Source organism: Quercus suber, unplaced genomic scaffold, assembly GCF_002906115.3.
Source record: "Quercus suber isolate HL8 unplaced genomic scaffold, Cork oak 2.0 scaffold_630, whole genome shotgun sequence".
In the NCBI taxonomy this organism is placed as follows: Eukaryota; Viridiplantae; Streptophyta; class Magnoliopsida; order Fagales; family Fagaceae; genus Quercus; species Quercus suber.
Window position 1 is genome coordinate 124553 of NW_027070072.1, and position 24022 is coordinate 148574.

A 24022-nucleotide genomic window follows, 5' to 3' on the forward strand; every position below is an offset into this window, starting at 1 on the left:
AACTCTTGATAGATCTTTTTTTCTTATCAAAAAAGTTAAAATTCTATCTGTTTCAACTTGAACAAAGGATTTAACACCATTTTGGATGTCACTTGATCCATCTTTTTTCAGGAAAAAAATGATATGTGCATAGCAATGTACAAATATCTTGCCACCCAACATGATTAATTTACGCTTAATCATTAGTACTTGCATAAGCCAAGGTTATTACTTGCATTAGTCAAGGTTATAATATACACCGTATTTAATTAACCAGAAAAATAAAAAATCAAACAGTTAATTAGAAATTTAGAACACCATACCAGAAGAGAAAATAAAAAAGAAAATATTAACATATAAAACTAAAAAACGTAGGTACATATATAAGGATATCATCGATCATTATGAACAAATACTGGAGCTAATTCCTATTCCTAGACTAATAATTTTTTTCCCAACAGTAGTGTTCCTCAGAATCAATTAATTTCTAGAGGCCTAATTTAGACCTTCCAACGTTTGTTGCATTTGACACAAGTGACATAAGTTGTCATGGGTTCATCAGCACTCCGGGTCTGCATTTGGTAATAAGTACACTTGCGCTCGCGACACTGGCTACACTAAAACATATCAGTGGTGGCCTTTTCTTCCTCATCAACATCATGCACACATCTTTCAACTGTATCTGTATATTCTCACTCTGCCTTTTGTTACTAGCCATCTCTCCAACACTCATGGTTACAAGATTCTCTGGCTTGATCTCTCCAAGAAGTACCTTCCTCCTCAAGTCTAGGTTCTTTGGGTCTTTGAGATTGAACAAGTTGGATTGATAACTAGCCTTCTTGATGGGATTAGACCACCCAATCCTTTCAAACATAACAGACTCTACTGAAGCAGCGACTTGAATCGGGTCTATTGCTAGTGATATGCTCTCATCAGTTTTAGAAGAAACTCTAGAAAAGGCCTCTGTTAGAAGTTTCCTATCCCTCTCATGATAACCAGAATTTTTGTTGTTGATGGGCTTGGAATCTTGATGAGTCTTTTCTGTTTTTGCCTTCGGATTAGGAATGCGAAACTTGATTATCAGCCTCTTTCTATTTGGAACCCTAGAATCCTTTTCAAATCCACCATCTTTGTTCTCTTTCATGATAGATGCCTTGGAATCTTGATGATCAAGAAAAGCCATACCCACATCTGTTTCTAGCTTGGGAAGTTGAAACTTGAAAACTTGTGCCTCTGTGAAATTAGGCTCAAACAATTGAACCTCGTGTAGATTAATTTTTTGCAGATTTTTTCAACTCAGCCTAAGCTCGGTTTGAAGTGTAGGGTTTTAGGTTTTATTCCAAGTATAATCAACCAAGTCTTGATGCAAATCAAAGATGAAGGGGCTCTAACATTTCTCGGCAAGTTGAAGGGAGATCCCAATAAGAGATCCAGAGGCAATTACTGCCGCTTCCACCGTCTATCATTATGATGATTATCAGTGCTACCTTCTTTCTCTCTGCCAAGAACACAACCAAATTAGAAGTACTATTTTTTAGCAACTTTTTATAATTTTAGAAACTCAACAAGAAGGATCATTACATGTATTATAATTATGATTGCCTTAAAATTCAAGGAATTCGAGTTGGACTCGGATTTGGATTAGCAAATTTGAAATTGATGAAGCAGGGTGGTGATGTGTTATAGCCGTTGGGACTTGGGACTATTGGGCATTTGGTTTAGAGTGTTAAAATGAGAGAGGATATTTAGTGAAACATGTTTGCCGTTTGGTTTGGGCTGGAGGTGAATTTTAATTTAATTTAATTTTTCTTTTGCTTATTTACCTTTTTTTTACTGTTGGAAATAGAGTGGTTTTGACGTTTTAATATTTGGATCGCACCGTGCAATTACACTTAAAAAAAAAAATTTAAAAAGGTAAAATATTAAAATGTAAAAGAAAAAAATAAATCACTTGATGATTGACTTAAGTATTGTACCGGATCTCAATCCAAGATTTAATACTAATTTACTAGGTAGCTTTTAAATTTTTAATGGGTACCCTACCCGCTACAATTGTGTTTCATTAGGTTTTTTAATTAATTTTCACTACATAAGAAAACATTGTTTGTGTTTTATTGGTCAATACAACATATGTTTTAAATTAATTGGGAAACCTAATATACTGTATATAAGTTTTGCCTTGTGTGTGTAAATATATATTTCCTTTGTGATATTTACACTGTTTGTTTTGACAAGAAAAAAAAATTACTCATTTTTGGAAACTTTTTTATAGAAAACATACTAGTTTTCCTTGTTTGGATGTCACTTTGAAAATGAGAAAGGAAAGTTTTTTTTGGTGTGGAATATAATTGTGATAGTTTGTTGAGGATGATGTTTTGGAAAACGTTTTCTGTTATATTGAGTTTATTTTTAGTTGACCACAAAAGTGTTTTCTAGTAATTATTTTTTTGTTGTACTAAGCACCAAAACATACATATAATTTTTCCTGGAAAACATTTTCCGCCAAAACAAACAAAGTATTAATTTTTGTTAACCACTTATTGGTATTTTCAGTCTTAAAATCACTAGGGATGAATTTGCTAATGGCTTTTATAAGTAAAGCACATCAAAAAATAGATGGTGTCTAAGTTTGGAAACGGTCTGGCTCTGCATTTGATAAAGGGGTGGAAGCATTACAATTCTATCCATTTCTGGTTGGAGTACATTAAAAGATTTATTTATTGCCAAAAAGTTAAACACGTCTTGCTAAATGTTTTTATGATATCTATGTATATTGTATTTATATTAGCTTCCATCATGTTAGGATAGGCTCTGTGAGAACAAATCATAAATTGTAAAATTTTAGCATTTGAGAGCTTTTGAATTGATCGTGCTTGTTTCTTTTCATTGAATAATTAATTAGTTAGTCGCCAGCTGAAAAAAAATTAGTTAGTCAATTTTAACAAGAAGCCCTCTTGGTATAAGGGAAATACGTTAATGACTAGAAATTTATACCAGAAGGTAAACATAATTTTCCTTTCTTAGTGCTTCTTCTTTTTTTTCTTTTTTCTTTTTCCAAACGAATTAGATGGATCACAAAACCCACTCAAGAAGAATTATGTACATCATGAAGCCCAATCCATAGAGTGATGAAATGCATTAGTTATGCGAGCCTATCTCGTGAAGCGAGAAATAAAGTGGATCACGAAACCCGATATATGACCTGAAGTGATTGAGATTTGAGATTAATGAAAGACTCGTTACAAAAAGCCCAACACGTATGGGTAATCATCCATAAGATTATTGGGCTTTTTAAGAATTATGCTCAAACAATACTCAGGCAGGAAAATTTCAATGGCACATAATAATTAGAATAACAATTAGAGCACTCACATCAGCTGGAGTATAATTAAAAAAAAAAAAAAGTCAACCTTATACAGTTTTGGCTAGAAATGACCCACCTTATTCTTTGATGGAGTATAAATCTCATTTCATAGGGTTGGATGTTTTCAGTACTTCCAAAAAACATATCCATTATGTCTCTAGTTTTAACCTTTGAATCATTACTGCCAACACTAGCAATAGAACCACCACTACCTTATCTATATGTAGATACACTCTATCAATGCTGCTTGAAGCATAGTTTGCAACATAGTCATTATAAAGCTCACAAAACCCCTCATGAATAGAAGTAATGTTTCTAGCAGGTTCTAACTCTTGACAGATCTTTTTTTCTTATACAAAAAAGTCAAAATTCTATCTGTGTCAACTTGAACAAAGGATTTAACACAGCAATGGGCATTAAAAGTTTCACTTATGCCAGTACTTGCCAAACTTTAACTGCATCTTGCGCGCTAATACTCTCATGTAGTAATCATTTTCAGCAGGACTGAATATATTTTTAGTTGGATAGTCACTATCCTAATGATTTAATCTTAATCACTAGGCAATCAATTCTATTCTACATTCATATCTTTGTACCCAGGGAACACGTTTCTAAACTCTAAGGTAGAAGCCAATATTGCATAGGTTGTATTCCAACGTGTGAACATTTAAGATCAGTTTCTTTGAAGGTAATTGCAATTTCTAGTGCAATCAACTACTTCAAGCTTTCATGAACACTGAGCCACCATTTTGGATCTCACTTAATCCATCTTTTATCATGAAAACAATGATATGTGCATAGCAATGTACATAAAATATCTTGCCACCCAATATGAGCTTCCTTTTAATTCACGCTGAATCATTATTACTTGCATTAGCCAAGGTTATAATATACACCGCATTTTTAATCCCCTAATCAGGCAAGGCTTGAAAGACGGCATAAGAAATTATAGCTCCAGAGTTTGGAAGTGATATATCACATATAAGTTTAAGATACTCGTGCAATTTTCAATTAGGGTCAATAAAATGACAAGTGAGATACATGTACCCATTTGTTTTCTAGATTTTTGAAACTAACTCAATTGACACTGTAAAGCATAGCCTTCAAAAAAATTTATCCATCTCATAAGTGGCAATGCAATCATTCCTAGTACTAGTTCGTGATATTTTATGTCGATATAGAGTAGCAGTCTTCATACATACATTTAAAGATCTTAAGCTATATTAAAAGGGTATTCATGTACTGACCATATGTGCAGCTACTTCCCCAACCTCAACATGGTCGTACTTGAAGATTGCCAAGTTACTGCCCCTAAACTTGCTGGAACTACCTCTAGGACACAACTACTTACTATCTTAGGAGTCTTTCCATGCTGTCAGCACACCAACAAAGGTTGTCTCTACATTCAATTGCTTGGTAACCATCATACCATGCTGCTGCTGCCTGTTTTACACATGCACTTCTTATGCGCATGTTTCAACCCACCACTGACCATATGCAAACACACCTAGCAATCCAATCATATGCCCAAACCACACAACCTTAACCAATGCACACCAAGTGGAGGGCCTGGCCATGCCAATACCACCATCCCAAATTTAATCACAACCCTACATCCTTTCACCACACCACTCATATGTAGCCCAATCATGCTTTGCCAGGCATGCCACAGCCCAAACTCATATCCCACATGAATTAACATGTTAACACTTGTTAGAAGTGTGCGGTTAAATGATTAAATTTACCATATCCCATTAGCTTAAGCTTTTAGGAGAATCGGTAATTTAACAACTCTGTTTGGAATGCATGAGAAGGCCAAAACACGAGAAAATACATGGTCTGGGATACGTGTCGAACGACACTTGAGGGAGTAGGGAAAGTGCCAAACAACATTCAAGAAAAGCCAAACAGTACTTCCCTCCCTTCCCCAAGTGCTGAGTGGCACTCCCTTGCTGGATCAATCCAAGATTCATGGGGCAGCTTCCTCTTATTCCCCTGTGCACGTAAACCAACCTTGATGAGGCAACCCTAGGTCTAGATGGGCGAGAACTTAGAAATTTCACATGATTGGGAATGCTATTTACAAGTTAGTTGTTAGAAGATGGATTAGAGTTAGTTTGGACCCTTGCACATTAATCACATGTGTAATCCATATAAACACATGCTGAATTAGTACTTGTACATGGGAGAGTAGTGAAACAATGATATGGGGCCATGTGAGCCAATTAGATAAGGGTTGTTGTGGTATAAACAGGGGCTTGTAATTCTCATTGGCTCATTGAATAAGGAATTCTTAGTCGTGTTTTCTCTTTGGTTAATTCTCTTTGGAGGTAGAGATTCCCCCGAAGCAACCTCATCTCAGAGAAGATGGCTCTCTTGAAGTCATACACCTTCATTCATTCATCTCCCATCACATTCAAGAATCCATTCATAAGCCACCGTGGCTGAACCTGCCCTTCCCTAAATACCTCATCCAAACCCTCACATCAACAAGTATTCACCTCCACTCCACCATGTTTCCACCTACCCAAACCAAGAATCCTTTGAAACCCTAATCCATCTATCTTCCCTTATCAAGAACATACTTGAAATCCCTTAAGAACACCCAGGCAGCTAGCCCTGCCTTGCACACACCCACAGCCTACCCATTGCTCATCAATCTGCCCACGGCTAACCCACACAAAGCTGCCTAGGTTCATCATTGAACTTTATTGCCCACAACACAGAATTGGCTTGCAACTTGTCAAGGCATGACCATGAGTTCAGCATATTTACAAGGCCACGAATAAAATGACATCTCAGCCAACTCATGCAAGCATGCACCACAAAGAGGTCAGCACAGTGCCAGTCTGATGCCGCCCAAAACTTGTTGCTCAGCCCATGGGTTTGTGGGGCTAACATGAGTGCAAGATGCCACCGCATATAGCCAGTCATCTCAAGTATCAAGGATCTAACACCTAGGCATCATATAAGGACACATCACAGAGATAAACTTGTGGCCTCAAACTTCTTGAGTTACCAAATAACTAGCAGACACAATGACACATTGGCTGTGCCAAATATGGACATAAACCATCTTGCTAAGTGGTTAACAGTGGTAAACTGTAAATTGCGACTCAACCATAGTGATTTTAAGGAATTCAGAAATAAAATAGATTTCTTGAAGAGATCTTGAAGGGTTCTGATGTTTAAGTGTTTAGATAAAGAAAAGATCGAATCTTGAATATGTTGATTGGTGTTTGGTGTTAAAACAGGGAATAGAACAAGAAATATAGATTGATAAAACAATAGGCATTCACACCTAGGTTTCCTAAGCAATCACACTTAGGTAGGAGAAGCAATCACACTCAAAGCTTAAAATAAGCTGCCAGAATTTTATTAAAATCAATCTCTCTATCAATATTATTGAATAAAATAAAGTCTTTATATAGGCTATTGCTAAGTCCTTTCCTAGAAGGATTAGTGCTCCAAAGAACCTATTCCTAGAATGAATAGAATTACTAATAACAAACAAAAAGGATTAAAGATCTACTAAACCAAATAGAAAAAGGACTCAAAACATAAAATAAGACCGAGTCTTTGGTGCAACCAAGAACAGCCCATTCCAGATTCTGAAAATTAATCAAACTGCCCTTGTTCAACTGAAACCGATTCAACAGTTTTCTAACCTTTTTTTTTTATAAGTAATAAGTATATTGATATAAAAAAAGGAACATCCTAGTACACAGGAAGTGAACAAGGGAAAGGAAATCAAATACAAAAATTGCAAGAGTCTAGGAAATCAATAAAAGAAGGGAATGATTGTTGTTGCAAAGCAAACAACCAATCCCTTAAAGTTCTAAAAAAGAGAAGCTTGAGGTCTAGAATAGATCGCTCAATATCTTCAAAACATCTACTATTTCTCTCCCTCCAAAGACACCACATTAAGCAATGAGGAATGATGGACCAAATGTAACCATTTCGATGACGACCAAAGCTGCCTTGCCAACACCCTAACAGCCCCAAAACAGTGTGTGGCATAACCCAAGTAACTCCAAATAGACCCAAAACCATAGACCATAGATCCATAGCAAAAGGACAATGAAGGAATAGATGGTCAACTGATTCACCATTTCTCTTACACATGTAGCACCAATCCAAAATCCACACCTTCCTTTTTCGTAAATTATCAATCGTCAAGCATTTCCCTAAGGCAACAATCCAAACAAAGAAAGCTACTCTAAAGGGAATCTTCTGCATCCAAATACTTTTCCAAGGAAAACCAAAGAAAGTGTTGCCAACTAAAATTCTATAATAGTCTCTAACCAGGAAGCCCTTATCTTTGCTATGAATCCAACACATTTTATCCTCACCTAGCCCCCTTAAATGAGAACCATATATGGTTTCCATGAAGTCTGACATAGCCTCAAGATCCCGCTCACGCACCCCCCCTAAAGAATCTCACGTCCCAAAAGAGGACACCATTGGCGGACTTCATAAGCTCAGCCACACTGGCATCCTTATTCCTGCAAAATCTAAACAAGTTAGGATATCTAACAGCAAGAGAAGACTCTCCACACCACTGGTCTTGCCAAAACTTCACTCTAGACCCATCACCAATATCATATAGAATATGGCGCGAGAAAGAAGGCCAACTGTGACTGATATTTTTCCATAAACCAACACCATAAGGGCCAAACACAGACCTGGTACACCAGCCCCCCCACACACATCCATACTTTATCTCTATCACTTGTCTCCAAAGGGCATCTTTCTCAATCCCAAATCTCCAAAGCCACTTTCCAAGTAAAGCTTCATTGAAAAGTCTTATCTTCCTTATTCCTAAGCCACCTGAAGAAATAGGAGAACAAACAGTAGCCCATTTAACCAAATGAATTTTAGGACCATCTACAAAACTGCCCCATAAGAAATTCTGCCGAAGCATCTCAATTCGGTTAGCCTCTCAACAGTTTTCTAACCTAAAAGAACTTAATACTAAGACTCAATAATAACTGAAAAATAACCTAGAAATTCTCTCGTCCACACGACACTGGTGGAGGAGATAGCAGATAGAACTTGATGTGGTTCTCCAAAACTATCAATTAAATGAAACTGTAGTATCTAGGGATGCAATCTAAATACACCCCTGAATGCCTTAAGAATGAATTTGTGTTTAGATTAGAAGCTTTCTAGCTTGAGAGTATGAATATGTGTCCCTCAATTTGCACCTGGCAGCCTGCAATTTTACTTTGCATCATCCAGCCACCACCTCGTATACAAACTACAAAGCCATTCAATGCTAAGTTGAAGAAATTCTGATTTTATCTTCCCTAAAGCAACTGCTTTCAATGTCATCTCTTCATCAAGACCATTCCAACGAGCCACAACTCCATTTTAACCCCACAGAAAAATCTCAGTTTCTTCAGCAACCATAAAGCAGAAAGGGCAATGTGCTTTAATGCTACTTCCTGAATCTCAACTAGCCGTGAATTCTCAGTGTTGAAAGGATGGAGTACCTAGAGCTAGAATTTGTGTTTAATAGTTATAAGCTAACCTGCACCTATTCTTTTGTTAAATACACTACAATTCCACAGTACTATGCTTGTAGTGTATTTGGAATGCAGAATTGTTCAGCCAAGGATTAACTAGAAACACTTAATAGACAAAGAATAAGAGACAGCATGCAGTAATCTGAAATGTCCGAAGTGTTTATGTCACATAGAATCTCTCATCACATACAGCCATGTTTTGAGTAACTAAAATTAGTAAAAGAACTTTCACCAAAAGAATAATTTCCAAGTGTACATAACCCAATCAGGTTCATTTCTCATGCTTGATAGATTACACCTAAGGGACTAACTTTTTTTTTTTGGGATAAGTAATAAAGATGTATATTCAAGAACACTACCTCATGCAGAAAGTCATAAGGGACTAACAAATCATAAAAAACCAAAAACATTGGATAGCATTTCCACCATAGAATAAAAAATAATGACAATACCGCTGAGCTTCGCTCTGAGGGCTAAAACTAATAAGGATATGAGAACTTATAAGAATATTAAACCCACTATGGATACTTATCAAAAAAAAAAAATGAAAACCCACTATGGACATTTGCTGCAGGTCATTTGTTGTCGTACCTGATTGATGACAGAGCAGGACAGGCATTTAATTAGAGGCCAAAATTGCACATCTGCACAAACTCCATATCATTGTCCACATATTTGGTCCAGAGATTCTTATATTGGTTCAGAGCAATGTCAAGCCAAGGTTTCATGTTGCCATTGTAATGAATGACTGCAGCATTGTTGATCTCATCCATGCTAATGCTGGGATTATAGCCAAGCCCCAGAACGTGCCAGGATTTGTCCAATGACTTAGTTGTTGAGTAAAAGGTGATCAGGCCAGGTGGAAGAGTACCCGACCTCCATAAGGTGTCATCTGCATTCTGATAACAGAATTCATAGAGGGAAAAACACTTAGACAGTGACTTGACAATTCTAGTAACATTACAACTGTACAACTATTTTTTTGATAACTAAACTATATAACTAACTTGTTTAATGATAATTTATTAAAGACAATAGATATAGTACACATGCATTATATAGCACCACCTAAATTAATATCGACACAAATAAGTCCAACAAAAAGAAAACAATCACTTACCAAGTTCTGCCAGCGATGGTACTGCTCTGTGCATTTCTCATGCCTCCAACTATCAAGATCAAATATATTCATCCCATAAGCCCAAGCACAAGCCTTAGGATTGAACTTCTCCATAATACGAGGATGCGAGAAATTCAAATACTGAGCATAGCGATGGAAAGACCCAAAGCAAGTCTCAACAGCCCCATTCACTTTCCCATCCAAATCAATCTTCCACAACCGTGTTAAATCTTTCTGAACCACAACATCATCATCCAAAAATAGGATTTTGTGCAATTTCGGATACATCTCCGGCAAATAAAAGCGAAGGTGATCCAACATTGACAAGTACCTTGATCTCCTAACTTTCTTGTTATGTGCTTCCTTAGTAGCATTCTCTGCCTGGTTCTCAAAGTAAAACCTCTGCAACTTTGCTGACTCCAGTTGCCTCAATACTGGCACATATGATGCATTCAAGAAAGTAAAATCCTCTACCGCCTTCATCTCCAAGTGGGCACCCCCTTCCACCGGCCTCATCTTAAACCAAACCTTCATTGCTTCAAGATTCATCCGATCAGTAACAACATGAAAAACATGTTTCCAAGGCTCCTGTGCATTCTTCACCACAGATCTCACTACCACAGATACAGCAATCACATTATCTGAAAATATCGCATAATGATACAAACTCGGATCCTCAAACTCTGGCTTAGGCTCTTCATCATCCGTATAATTTTCTGGATGTGAAACCCTCTCCTCCACAAGCCTCATTGCCAAACAATGCAAGCTCTTTGGAATTGATTTGGCTGCAATGTAGCTCGCAAATGCCCCATTCTTCTTTGCCTTAATCAGCAACTCATTAACCGCAAAGATTGTATCTTGCAACTTCTGAATCTTCAATTGATTATCATAATTCTCTTTTGACTCCGCAATCATCAACCGTGCAGTCTTAACTTTGTCCTTCACCTCCTTCTCAAACTGCTTTAGAACTTCTTCATCTACCGGGCCATCAGACTCGAACAACGATGCCCGGGAAGGGGGCTTTATCTGAAGATCAGTGAAATTTTGTGCCAGATCATTAAACATCGCCAATTGCCTAGAAATCTCAAGCTTAAGCTTCCTGGCATACGCAGCATACGCATTCACAAGCGTAATGTGATCACTCGCTTGCTTATATATCAAATCCAATCTTGTTTTAAGGGGGTCAGAGTTCAACGCTAAAAATGTGCGATGTACATAAGCATTTCCGGTAGTCGGGAGCCCCTGCATCCAAGGTTGAATCAAATCGTCAATGCATGCAAAAATGTTAACTGGGTTTTGCTTAATGTTTGAAATCACCATCTGGGTCTTGCTTAATTTTTGAAATTACCACCTGGGTTTAGCTTAATTCGTGAAAATGCTATCTGGGTTTTGCTAAATTTGTGAAATTGCCATCTGGGTTTTGCTTATTAAATTGTAAAATCTCCATGAGGGTTTTGCTCACTTGAGAAAAACGGTTTAAAAAGTGTGAAAATGAGAGGAGACTTACAGAGTTGTGGTCAGGGGTGGAAGGATTGGTTAAGACAACAGAGAGAGTAGCGATGAAGAGAAGAGAAAACATGGCGGAGACGAAGATCCGGAAAGAGAAGAAGCTCCGGAGACTGAATCCACTGAGACAGAATCCTCCTCCTCCGCCGCCGCCGCCTCGGCTTCCTCTGACAGCGACAGCCATTCAGTTCAGATCCAACTTCCCAGATATCGATCTCTTTTGCTTTTAACCTTTGTTTGTGCAAACACTTTAACACAAAGTTTTGTGTGTGTGTGTGTGCAGTGTGAAAGAGAAGAAGCTAATTATTAAAGAGTTTAATTTTAATGTGTGAGACTGAGATCTGAGTCGAGTTTGAGACAAAGATGGAAAGAAAAGTGTGAAAACAAATGAATGAATAAAAGAAAGGAAAGATAGAGAGAGTAAAGAATTCCAAGTTGGAGCTAGCAGAGTCTTGGATCATGCTTCACGCGCAATGAATAATGATGATAAGTTATTAATTGCTTCCTGCATCAGCATCTGGTAACAAAACAGGACTACCCATATCTTGCCAAGTCAGCATCCAGTTTCACTCATGCGGGTCCTAGCTGACGTGGATAATTGTCTCAATTTTTTTTTTTTAAAAGCAAATTTTACTCCTAAATTATATATAAGAGTTTAACTGTTACCTAACTACTGTAGTTTTTTTTTTTTTTTTTAATGACCACCTACCTAGTTTATTTTAATACTACTATTACCTACCTGGTTTATTTTAATTAGTATTAGATAAATAATAATGAGATGTGTTTTATTTATTTAAATAAATTAGTTTGTATTATTATTCGTTTTATTGATAGGTTTGATGAGGTTAGTATTTATCTTTATGTATTTGAAAGATGGGTCTGGTTTCTGTCCAGTGGCCAGTGTCATTGGACACATTGGATACACGACACGTGTCCAATTTTGAACATGTGTTGCGTATCTAACGTGTCCAGTGACCACTGGACAAAAACTGAGTCCTTGGAAGACTATTTAGAGTGTCTTGTATAATATAAATTCAAATTATGACAATGAATAAAGAGTTGTCATGAATTTTTAAGAAAAAAAATATATTTTGTTAGCTAGTTTAATGCAGAGGTCCTGACTCTTGACTCTCTCAAAATAGTATATTTATCAACCTAAGAGGTCTTAGTTCCTTCAATGCAACAAACACAAAAAAGGTATATATCAATCGGTATTAGAGCAGGTTCTGATAGAGGACCATTACATGAAAAGATTGGAAGCCATGGTGAGTAACTTGGCTTCTGTGAATTCAAGATAGTAGCAAATGTTTAAAGAAATGAAATAGATGCTGAGATGCTCGTTGTGATGCTTGCCCGCCTTGATCAAATTGCAAGTAATCAAAATTTGGATCATGCAAAAAGTTTACATAACTGAGGTGAGACTGAAAAATCCAACCATGAATTAACAAGTTCGAGTTATTGTTAAGAATTCAATGTGTCATTTGATATTTTCCTAAATCACTCATGTGTCAACTGTCAAGCAACTTTATTGATTTGTATCAAGCTAATTAAATTGATTCCCAATGGGCTTTTAAAAGTTTTGATCGGAAGCAAAACAAGATATTCATATTATAATGATATGTTTCAAAGTACATTTATTTATTGGTTTACCTGAGTGTTAGTGTACCCTAAATTTCGAAGATGATTTTAGGGGAAATTGCACTTAAGCCACTTGTGATTTGGTCTGATTTAACAGTGCCTACCTATGATTTAAAACTTGTCACTTAACCCACTTGAGCTTTAATCTGTTAGCAGCCATTACTCATCTCTCTCATTGCCGTTAGAAAAACACATTTTATCTCAAAAACATAAAAGAAATCAAATCAAACACCTCTAAAGAAAAAAAGCAATTCTAAAGCCAAACCGTTCAACCCATTCCATGCATAACAGGAGAGCAATGAAGTTCAAGACACCACATTTCTCTCACCCATCTCATCAAAAACTCTCCTCCCATCTCCAACATTCTCAGTTTTCATGTACGTATCAACAAGAGCAGTCCCAACACTAACATCATCCACAAACCCAGATTTTATACATTGACAATGCACCTGCCTACCCACATTTTGATCAAACAAACATCCACAAATCTTCAACACATACAACATGGTCGACCCATCAACAAGTAAACTCGAATGATGAAGACCCACAAAGATATTGAGAGCCTCTTGGTTACATGGTGGCCCATTATTTGAAACTTCAATTTTTGCTCTCCTAAAATTTCAGAGACCTAGAGTTTTTTGTTACAATTTAAAAATTATAAATAAAATAATTAGATGGCCCCAACCCCAAATTTCATGGCCTAGGCTTTCCTATCAAAGAAAATCCAAACACCTGGGTTTTAAAAATTACCCGAAAAGAAATTACTTGGCCTAGACTTTCTCATTGAAGCAAATTCAAAAATCATCAAATCAAAAAGAAAGTCAAACCAACCCAAAAAAAATTGAACCCACAAATCCATTAAACCCAGAAAATTCAAACGTACTTTAATTTCTTCAACTCTTTCAACCATTTCTCCTCCAAATGAAATTGAGTTTTGTGTTTTTACTTCTTTAGTGGAAATGGAATCCCACTCAAGCCCTTTCTCGTTGTAATCGTAGCCCTAACCTTAAAAAAAAGAAGAACTTGAAGAAGAACATGAAGAGGAAGAAGAAGATGATTTACAATAACATTAACTCCACTTACCTTGCTTACAAATCCATTTTGTACGTTGTCTATTGTTGTTGACTTGTTTCTCTATTTCTTTTGTTGGAGATGGGATATGAGATTTGTGAAATTTTAATCTAGAAGATTTTAGGATAATTGTGTTTTTTTTTTTAAATTATTATGTGGAGAAGAAGAAGAATGAGAGAAAAGAGGAGAGAGAGACGTAAAATATAATGAAAAAGACACATTTACCCTTATTTTTAACGGTAGAAAGGGAGAGGTGAGTAACGGCTGCTAACAGATTGAAGTTCAGGTGGGTTAAGTGACAATTTTTAAACCACATGTAGGCACTGTTAAAACAGACCAAACCACAGGTGGGTAATGTGCAATTTCCCCATGATTTTATGATGATCTTGCAAGTGTAAAATGATATCTTGAGGGCCTTATTTTGGATTTGAAACCCTAGATTACATAGTGTAAATGATTAAACCCTTGCTAATAGGGGTTAAGTCATTGGCCTTCATGACCTCATTAAACAGATCCAATGCTTATTTTGGATTTTGAAACACTAGATTAGATACGGTGTGAATTGTTAAACCCTAGCCAAAAGGGGTTAAGTGGGACTTCAAATGTAGTCTCGTGGCTAATAGGGGTTAAGTTAAAGTTAAGGTAGAATAAGTAATGCGGCCATGGCTAATCGGGGTTAAGTTGAACTTAAGGTAGAATAAGTATTTATTAGTCTAGTCACATGCCTAAATTCATGTAGTTGGGGTTGCAATTGGGTTTGGGTCGTTACCGTTTTAGGACTCAAGTTATAATTAGAGGTTTTCAAAATCACATATAAATCCAAGATCCACCTAATAAACATCCAAGTTGGGACTCAGCATACACTCACATAACACAAAAGTAAAACAATCCAATCCAATCAAATTCACTCATTTTGGAATATCATAACCATAGACTTTAGCACGCTCATCTAATTCAAGCAAAATATGAAAAATGTGCAAGGATATTGTAGAAAGTGAAATTTTCTACCAATCACAAATTGCCACATCAGACCACTAAATTGCTAATTACAAGAAGCCACGTATTATTTAGTGGGTGTCACTATCATTATTCAGAGGCCAATGACAATATTCCAAGTGTCAAAGAATGAAAATTACAAAGAATACCTGAGAACCAATCAGATGTTAGCATGTGTTAATTTAAATGGCATAAGTAATCTAATTAAAAGTTGCCATGTGTTATTTTAAATTAAAGCACTATGGTTAATCAAATAATGTCATGCGTCCCTTGGAGGATAAGATATAAAGTCCCTCCATTTAAATTATGACACATGTCATTAATGATAGTCAATCACATGTCATCACATCTTCCCAAGACTCCTATAAATAGAGACTCTTCTAAGTTTTATAGGGAGATTTTCACACATATTCAGAAGTCTCGAAACTCTACCGGAATTAAGCTCCAAAGCCTCCAAGAATTTCAAAAACTTCAACCTTCGAATCTTAACAGCATTCAAAGAGAAATCATTCAAGTCATCTTTCTAGATCTCAAAGTGCATCGGAATCAAGTCCAAAAGTATTCAGAAACTTCAAAAGATTGCAAGTTAGTAAAGATCTACGGATTTAAGCCTCCAAAGCCATGAAGAACTACTACAATCTTCGAAGATGAAGAACACACAAAGAACGCATGAAGAATACAAATAACATTCAAAGAATACATGAGGAACACAAAGAACACATGAAGAACGTGAAAAATGAAGGATTCCTAACAAACACATAGTTAGAGATTCATTGTAATTCTACTTCAAAGATCTTTTGATCCCGTTCTTAATCAAATTGAAAAGCATTTGGTGTTTGAATCAAGTTTATACTTGAATCAAAGATTTTCATGGAGAACGAATCAGATGAGTATTCTTTTGTAACCAGATTCAATTTTAGAGAATTCTACTTACTCATACATCAATACAAATTTACACTTGTGAAACATTGTCAATTGTTTGATTTTCAAACTTGGAGATTTTGTGTTTATAGATATGTCTATGGGCAGGTCAATGAGTACGTCATACAACATCCAAAGCTCTATATGGGTGAATGTCAGAGTGGTGAAAGTTGGGATATAGATTGGAGTACACGATCCAATTCAAGGTCCTAAACTCAGGGAAAAATTTATTCGTTAAGCATGTTCCTACCCAATGGGATTTTACTATATTGTTCAGGTCTTTACATGTTTGTTTGTATATGCCAATTCTCATGTACGATGGTGGAGTCTTGTGGTGGACCAAAATACTTCTAAAACCTCTAAAATGACCAAATAGCTCTGAAACCTCTAAAATAACCAAAAATGCTCTCAAAACTGCTAGATTGAGCAAAAAAAAAAAACCTCAAAAACTCTAAAATGACCAAAATATCTCAAAAATTTTAAAATGATTAAAATACCCCTGAAATTGCTAAAATGACCAAAACGCTCTCAAATCCTCTCGAATGATCAAAAAAATTGAAACTTTTAAAATGACCAAAATACCTCAAAATTGTTAAAATGACCAAAATACCTCAAAACCATTTGAATGACCAAAATACCTTGAACTTTTAAACTAGCCTAAAATATTTGAAACCTTCAAAATAACCAAAAGTTTTGGGTTATTTTTGTTCATTTTGAGGTTTCAAAGGTATTTTGGTCATTTCGATGGTTTTGGCTTATTTTTGGTTATCTTAGAGGTTCAAGGATATCTTGGTCATTTTAGAGGTTTTAGGATATATATTTTGGTTATTTTAGAGACTAAGGAGTATTTTGGTCATTTTGGAGATTTCAAGATATGTTGATCATTATAGAGATTTCAAGGGAATTTGGGTCATTTTTTAGGTTTGAGTATATTTTGGTTATTTTAGAGGTTTTCGGGAAATTTTTGGTCATTTTAGAGGTATCATTTTTTTTTTTGTGGTCATTTTGAGATTTCTGAGGTATTTTGGTCATTTTAGAAATTTTGCAGGTATTTGGGTCATTTTAGAGGCCTTAGGTTTTCTTTGCTCATTCTAGAGGATTTGAGAGCATTTTGGTTATTTTAGCGATTTCTAGGGGTATTTTAATCATTTTAGAGTTTTTGTGGTGTTTTGGTCATTTATGAGGTTTCGGGGATTTTTTTCTCATTCTAGTAGTTTCAAGGTTATTTCGGTAATTTTAGAAATTACGGAAGTATTTTGGTCATTTTACAAGTTTTGGGGTATTTTTGGTCATTTTAAGAGACTTCGGGGCTATTTCGGTAATTTTAGAGGTTTCAAAATATTTTTGGTTGTTTTGAGGTCTCGGGAGTATTTTGGTCATTTCAGTGATTTCGAGGGTATTTTGGTCATTATAGTGATTTCGTGGGTATTTTTATTGGATTTATGGTATTTTTTTTGGGGTAATTTTAGAGGTTTCATGTGTATTTTGGTCATTTGCTAGGTTTCAAATTTATTTTTGAGGTTTTAAGGGTAGTTCGGTTATTTTGGGTCTTCCAAAGGTATTTTGTGGTTAAAGGGTAATTTTGACATTTTAGGTGTTGAGGCTATTTTTAATCAATTTTTTATTATAATAATTTTAATTGTTTATAAGAACGTTTATGAATCAAGTATATGAATGTTACATTTTTGGATTATGATTGGAATGTAATTAATGAATCAAACACTTTAATCTTGTATTGTTGTAATGTGATTACATGAATCTAAGATTACAAGAATGTAACATTATACTTTGATGTAACATCGAGCGAATCAAACGCGCCCTTAGTGTGTATTCCCGTTCACTATCATTATATTTTATCCTATGTATTTCACTTAGGGTTCGTTTGGTTTTGGAGATGGAAAAGTGGGAGAAAAAAAGAAAAAAGAGAAAGGGATGGAAAAGTGGGAGAGTAGAAGAAATTTTACTTTCCCCCCTTTGTATTTAGTTGAGAGTGGAAAAATGAATAGATGGGAAAAAAATGAGTTTGTATAAATTTACTCATATGCCCTTGTTAAAAAATAATGTCCAATTAAAACAAAAATTTGGAAAAAAGAGACAGGCAATTATCCAAATTTATTAAAAAAGAAAAATCAAGCCCACAAAAAAAGTTTAAAAAAAGAAAGAAAACAAAAGAAGACACTATCACGCACAAGAAAGAAAGAAAAAAAATTAAAAGAATAAGAAAAATGGAAGAAGGCACTATCACTCCTAGAAACACCCCCCCCCCCCAAAAAAAGAGTAACGTTCAACACGTAAGAAGAGTAGAGAGGGTAGTTCAGTCATTAACTGCAACTATTCTTATCCCCTCTATTTTCTCCTCAAATTTGGGAGATAGAATTTTGATAGATTAAAAGAGAAAACACATAAGTCTCACTAATTTTCCGTCCTCCTCCCTTCTCTCCAATCAAATACTCATAAAATCAATTTTCTCTTCTTTATTTTCTATTTTCCCTATTTCACCCCAACCAAACATACCCTTAATTTTTTTTTTTCTCATTTACAAATTGTTAGTGAGGTTTAGATTTAGTGCATCTAGTGCACTAGACCCGTTCAAATGATAACACATATTCAAAAGTGAACACGTTATTATCTCAATGAGTCTAGTGCAACTAGGCACTCGACCAAAATCTCACCCACAAATTGTATAGAATTGTCCGTCATTATAAACCATAACACATATTTAAAAGTGGACACGTCATTATCTCAACAAATCCAGTGGACACGTCATTATCTCAACAAATCCAGTGCAACTAGGCACTCGACTCAAATCTCATCCACAAATTGTATTGAACCGCCTGTCATTGTAGACCATAGTTTAGCCCCATTTCGAAGGTACACATATGGATGTAATCCCACACTCGGTGACCTCAAACCATCACAAACTCCACACTACAACCTCCAAAAAAGACACCCATCTGAAAATCTTCCGGACCCACATTAATGTTGCCGCAGAGGCCCATCCGAAAGCCATCCCTCCACGTCTCCAACTCCCATTCTCGATCAAAGAGAGAGAGAGAACCAAAAACTGGGGATGATGTAAGCCGTTGATTATTACCACGTCATGATACATAGTGACATGGCAAAATCAGGTAGGTGGTGGATCACTTACTAAAATAAAGAAATTCCCACCTAACACAAAAATAAAGTGCTAGCCAAATTTGACTCGCTTGTTTCTGTGTTCTTTTATGTGAACAATAAACACGTAATTGGTTTGGTATATAGCCAATAGTTGGTAGGACTACCCTTCTCGTTGATATATTTCCAGATCTTTGCTCTCTTGGGTTTTGCTTGTTCTTCCTCAATTTCATTCCTTGTATCAATCAAAGAGGAAATACTTCAGGTTTGGATCATTTTGCCTTTTGGGTATTAGTTTATGTATTGTATAGGCATGATATTTGTGCTGTGTAGTTAGATTTCTGATCTGGGTTTTCTTTTTTATGTTTAGTTTATTGGTTTATTGTCACTTAATTATTAATTTTTTGTGTTAATTCTGTATTGGGTATGTGTTGTTTGTGCATGATCTTGGTGATTTGTGGGGTTTATGTTTTTCTTTGTTTAAAAATGATTGGTTGATAATTTTTTTTTTAGAGATGTAAGATTTTATTTATTATGACTTATTATTTGGATCAGTTCTGTAATTAGATTTCTTTTGGTTGTAACTCACCAGTCATCTGTTATATAATGGGGTTTGGATCTGTGGCAGTGGGTCTTTGCTTGTTTGGTCAAAATTATTTTTTGATGAATGGTAATATTTGATCCAAAGAACACATTTTCAAACACCAAAACCACAGAAGAAAACTGCTTCACATGCAGCAAAGGAACAAATATCCCCAACCACTCAACATGATCTGTTTTCAGAACAGACACAGATAAATTTCACCCCCCCCCCCCCCCCCCCCCCCCAAAAAAAAGAGTAACGTTCAACACGTAAGAAGAGTAGAGAGGGTAGTTCAGTCATTAACTGCAACTATTCCTATCCCCTCTATTTTCTCCTCAAATTTGGGAGATAGAATTTCGATAGATTAGAAGAGAAAACACATAGGTCTCACTAATTTTCCGTCTTCCTCCCTTCTCTCCAATCAAATACTCATAAAATCAATTTTCTCTTCTTTATTTTCTATTCTCCCTATTTCACCCCAACCAAACATACCCTTAAATTTTTTTTTTCTCATTTACAAATTGTTAGTGAGGTTTAGGTTTAGTGCATCTAGTGTACTAGACCCGTTCAAATGATAACACATATTCAAAAGTGAACACGTTATTATCTCAATGAGTCTAGTGCAACTAGGCACTCGACCAAAATCTCACCCACAAATTGTATAAAATTGTCCGTCATTATAAACCATAACACATATTTAAAAGTGGACACGTCATTATCTCAACAAATCCAATGCAACTAGGCATTCGACTCAAATCTCATCCACAAATTGTATTGAACCGCCTGTCATTGTAGACCATAGTTTAGCCCCATTTCGAAGGTACACATATAGATGTAATCCCACACTCGGTGACCTCAAACCGTCACAAACTCCACACTACAACCTCCAAAAAAAACACCCATCTGAAAATCATCCGGACCCACATTATTGTTGCCGCAGAGGCCCATCCGAAAGCCATCCCTCCACGTCTCCAACGCCCATTCTCGATCAAAGAGAGAGAGAGAGAACCAAAGACTGGGGATGATGTAAGCCGTTGATTATTACCACGTCATGATACATATGACATGGCAAAATCAGGTAGGTGGTGGATCACTTACTAAAATAAAGAAATTCCCACCTAACACAAAAATAAGGTGCTAGCCAAATTTGACTCGCTTGTTTCTGTGTTCTTTTATGTGAACAATAAACACGTAATTGGTTTGGTATATAGCCAATAGTTGGTACGACTACCCTTCTCGTTGATATATTTCCAGATCTTTGCTCTCTTGGGTTTTGCTTGTTCTTCCTCAATTTCATTCCTTGTATCAATCAAAGAGGAAATACTTCAGGTTTGGATCATTTTGCCTTTTGGGTATTAGTTTATGTATTGTATAGGCATGATATTTGTGCTGTGTAGTTAGATTTCTGATCTGGGTTTTCTTTTTTATGTTTAGTTTATTGGTTTATTGTCACGTAATTATTAATTTTTTGTGTTAATTCTGTATTGGGTATGTGTTGTTTGTGCATGATCTTGGTGATTTGTGGGGTTTATGTTTTTCTTTGTTTAAAAATGATTGGTTGATAATTTTTTTTTTAGAGATGTAAGATTTTATTTATTATGACTTATTATTTGGATCAGTTCTGTAATTAGATTTCTTTTGGTTGTAACTCACCAGTCATCTGTTATATAATGGGGTTTGGATCTGTGGCAGTGGGTCTTTGCTTGTTTGGTCAAAATTATTTTTTGATGAATGGTAATATTTGATCCAAAGAACACATTTTCAAACACCAAAACCACAGAAGAAAACTGCTTCACATGCAGCAAAGGAACAAATATCCCCAACCACTCAACATGATCTGTTTTCAGAACAGACACAGATAAATTTCCCATTGAACATTCTAGCATTTTACAAAAAAAAAAAAAAAAAAAAACATTTTGCGGAGGATAGATGTGACATCCTCTTTATCCACGACATCTAATCCCCAGTTTGGTAAATCCACACTGATTTGTACACTCAGATCTATTAGATAAGACCAGATTCTACTAGTAAAAGAACATTTGAAAAACAAATGATGTTACACTCTCCAACTTATTTCTACAGAAAACATATAGGATGTCCTCTCCATCACCCCGTTTAACCAGACCTTCCCTAGTTGTTAGGCTATTTTAAATAGCTAACCAACAAATGAAAGGAGTGTTTAGGGATAGCTATGTGATGCCAATCTATTTCCACAATCAACCTCTTCATTGTTTGATCCTAATTTCATTCCAAGCTGAAGAGCTAATAAATTTCTTAGATTTGGCAAGTAACCACCGTACAGAATCCTCATTTGCTAAGTCAATTTGTGATAACCCAGACTGAAAATTCACCATTGACTCAGATCTAGTTGTAGGGCAGAACCAGTAACACCCTGTTTCAGTATACTAGAAATTTTGGCATTCACATTACTTGCAGCTTCCAAGATCTTGGCCTATTCTGTTGGGTTTAACAATTTGCTATAGGTGAATAAAAGTTTGATTTATTTATTTATTTATTTTAATCTTACTATGAGAATCAGGTTGTTCAGGACAAGAGACTTTACCAATTGGTTTATCATCAAACCAAGCCACCGATTGGTTTTTGGTGTAAAAGGGGATTGAACCCCAGATCTCTTATTCAAGGATAAAAGACTTTACCAATTAAACTAACTGGAACCTCCTCATATTTGTTCATTTTGAGATGCAAATATGCTGGTAGTTTTTATTCTTTCATCTGAATTTTATGGGATATTAAGGGTTCGTACATTCTCTGTTGTTATATTGGACATATTGATTTCCTTTTTCTTAAGGGAACACTCAATTTGATATTTTTGAAAGAAGGACGGAAAATCAGGAAAAAATTAAAATAAATAAATAAAAACTAGAGCCCTCCAACCAAGCCTCTGACCCAAAGCCCATCGTTGCTATTAAGCCCAAAATAAACCCTTCAGTTGGCCAAAATTCAAACCCAAAGCCCAATGGACGTTTTAAGCTCAAACATAAACCTGTCTTTAAATGGAAACCCAAACACTCCCAGCCCGCTTTGACCCACTCACACATAAATCTGACCCACTCACACACTTTATCCTCCTCGCCTGTCACTCCTGCCCAGATTACCTCATCGGCATCTTCTCTTGCTATTATCGCTGATAACCCATCGCTGACCCTCTTTGAACCGTTAAGCACCGAGACGATTCCTTCAATGATCGTCAACCTTGATGCCTCCGTGAATGAACCAAAGTGCTCCGACGTGGAATCGACTTGCTCCGAGACAATTCCCTCGGTGCTCGACAACTCAGAGGCCTCCGTGACTGAGTCTATGTGCTCCGATGCTTCCGTGGATGAGTCCCTGTGCTCCGATGATGAAGCGGCCTTGCATCGTGACATTCAACGGATCATCCATGAGCACACAGACAACGTCATCAAGAAATGGGGGGAATTCTGAGCAATGGGTTCTTGAATTACGTGATGGGAAGAGGGTGGCTATCCCGATCAAAATTTCTTTACCGCCGGGAGATGTCGTTTTTGGAGTGGATGAATCAGACCAGTGGCCGACGGTACCGATTGTGTCAGCGGAATGTAAGGAGCCTAATCCAAAATTGGATAAAGGAGATTTTTGCTCCGAGGATGCTTCTCAACTTTCTGATTCTTCGCCACCTCTTAATGTCGAACCACTGGCTATCTCTTTGCCTAGGGGCGTCATGGATATTTCTGAAGGGTCAGCAACTCAGAATGAGGAGAGTTTGCTAGGTAAGGACAACTTCTCAGAATGGTTTCAGGAAAAGTTCAATGGCTTTGATGATTTTCTTGGGACATCCCTCAAAGGTTTGGAAGAGCCAGCAACCAATTTCCTGTTGGCTGTTGAAACTGAGTTACAGAAGAGGGCCATTAAGGAACAAACTGAAAAAGCCCTGAAGAGCTCAGGTTGGAAAGGAATAAGGGAATTGCGGGGTTTATTTAGCTCTGTCAACTATGGTCCAGCTTCTCCAAGACGCATTGGTTTTGGTAAGGATAGGGCTCTACTTACTCTCCAATGAATTTGAAAATTTTATCTTGGAATGTTAGAGGGTTGAACGAGAAGAAAAAACGGCTCAGGGTGTGTAATTTTCTACGTTCTTGGAAGGCAGATATCGTTTGTTTGCAAGAGACAAAGTTGGAATGGATTACAAGAGGAATTGTTAGAAGTATTTGGAGTTGTCCTTA

General features: G+C 36.2%; 1 protein-coding gene across 3 annotated transcripts; it reads right to left on the bottom strand.

Annotated features, from left to right (window-relative positions):
• Window positions 1–342: 342 nt before the first annotated feature.
• Window positions 343–11980, bottom strand: LOC112039684 (probable galacturonosyltransferase 9). 3 transcript variants are annotated; one of them, XM_065765456.1, is made up of 4 exons: window positions 11499–11980; window positions 9992–11233; window positions 9463–9770; window positions 343–1477 (listed from the first exon to the last, which is right to left on the bottom strand). In XM_065765456.1, the coding sequence occupies exons 1-3, from the start codon at window positions 11679–11681 to the stop codon at window positions 9495–9497; spliced, it is 1701 nt and encodes a 566-aa protein (XP_065621528.1). In that variant the 5' UTR covers window positions 11682–11980; the 3' UTR covers window positions 343–1477; window positions 9463–9494. The 3 variants fall into 3 exon arrangements, with proteins under 3 accessions (XP_065621528.1, XP_023928344.1, XP_023928343.1); XM_024072576.2 differs by lacking the exon at window positions 343–1477 and adding an exon at window positions 2916–3181; XM_024072575.2 differs by lacking the exon at window positions 343–1477 and having other exon boundaries at window positions 9265–9770; window positions 11499–11979.
• Between the last annotated feature and the right edge of the window lie 12042 nt (window positions 11981–24022).

What these genes read in the sequence shown, in the direction of transcription:
- LOC112039684 (XM_065765456.1), bottom strand. Translation starts at nt 11,681, where the DNA reads ATGGCTGTCGCTGTCAGAGGAAGCCGAGGCGGCGGCGGCGGAGGAGGA. An exon ending in CCACCCCTGACCACAACTCT is followed by an intron (nt 11,234 to 11,498) that starts GTAAGTCTCCTC and finishes CCTTGGATGCAG; the next exon opens with GGGCTCCCGACTACCGGAAA. An exon ending in ACCATCGCTGGCAGAACTTG is followed by an intron (nt 9,771 to 9,991) that starts GTAAGTGATTGT and finishes TTCTGTTATCAG; the next exon opens with AATGCAGATGACACCTTATG.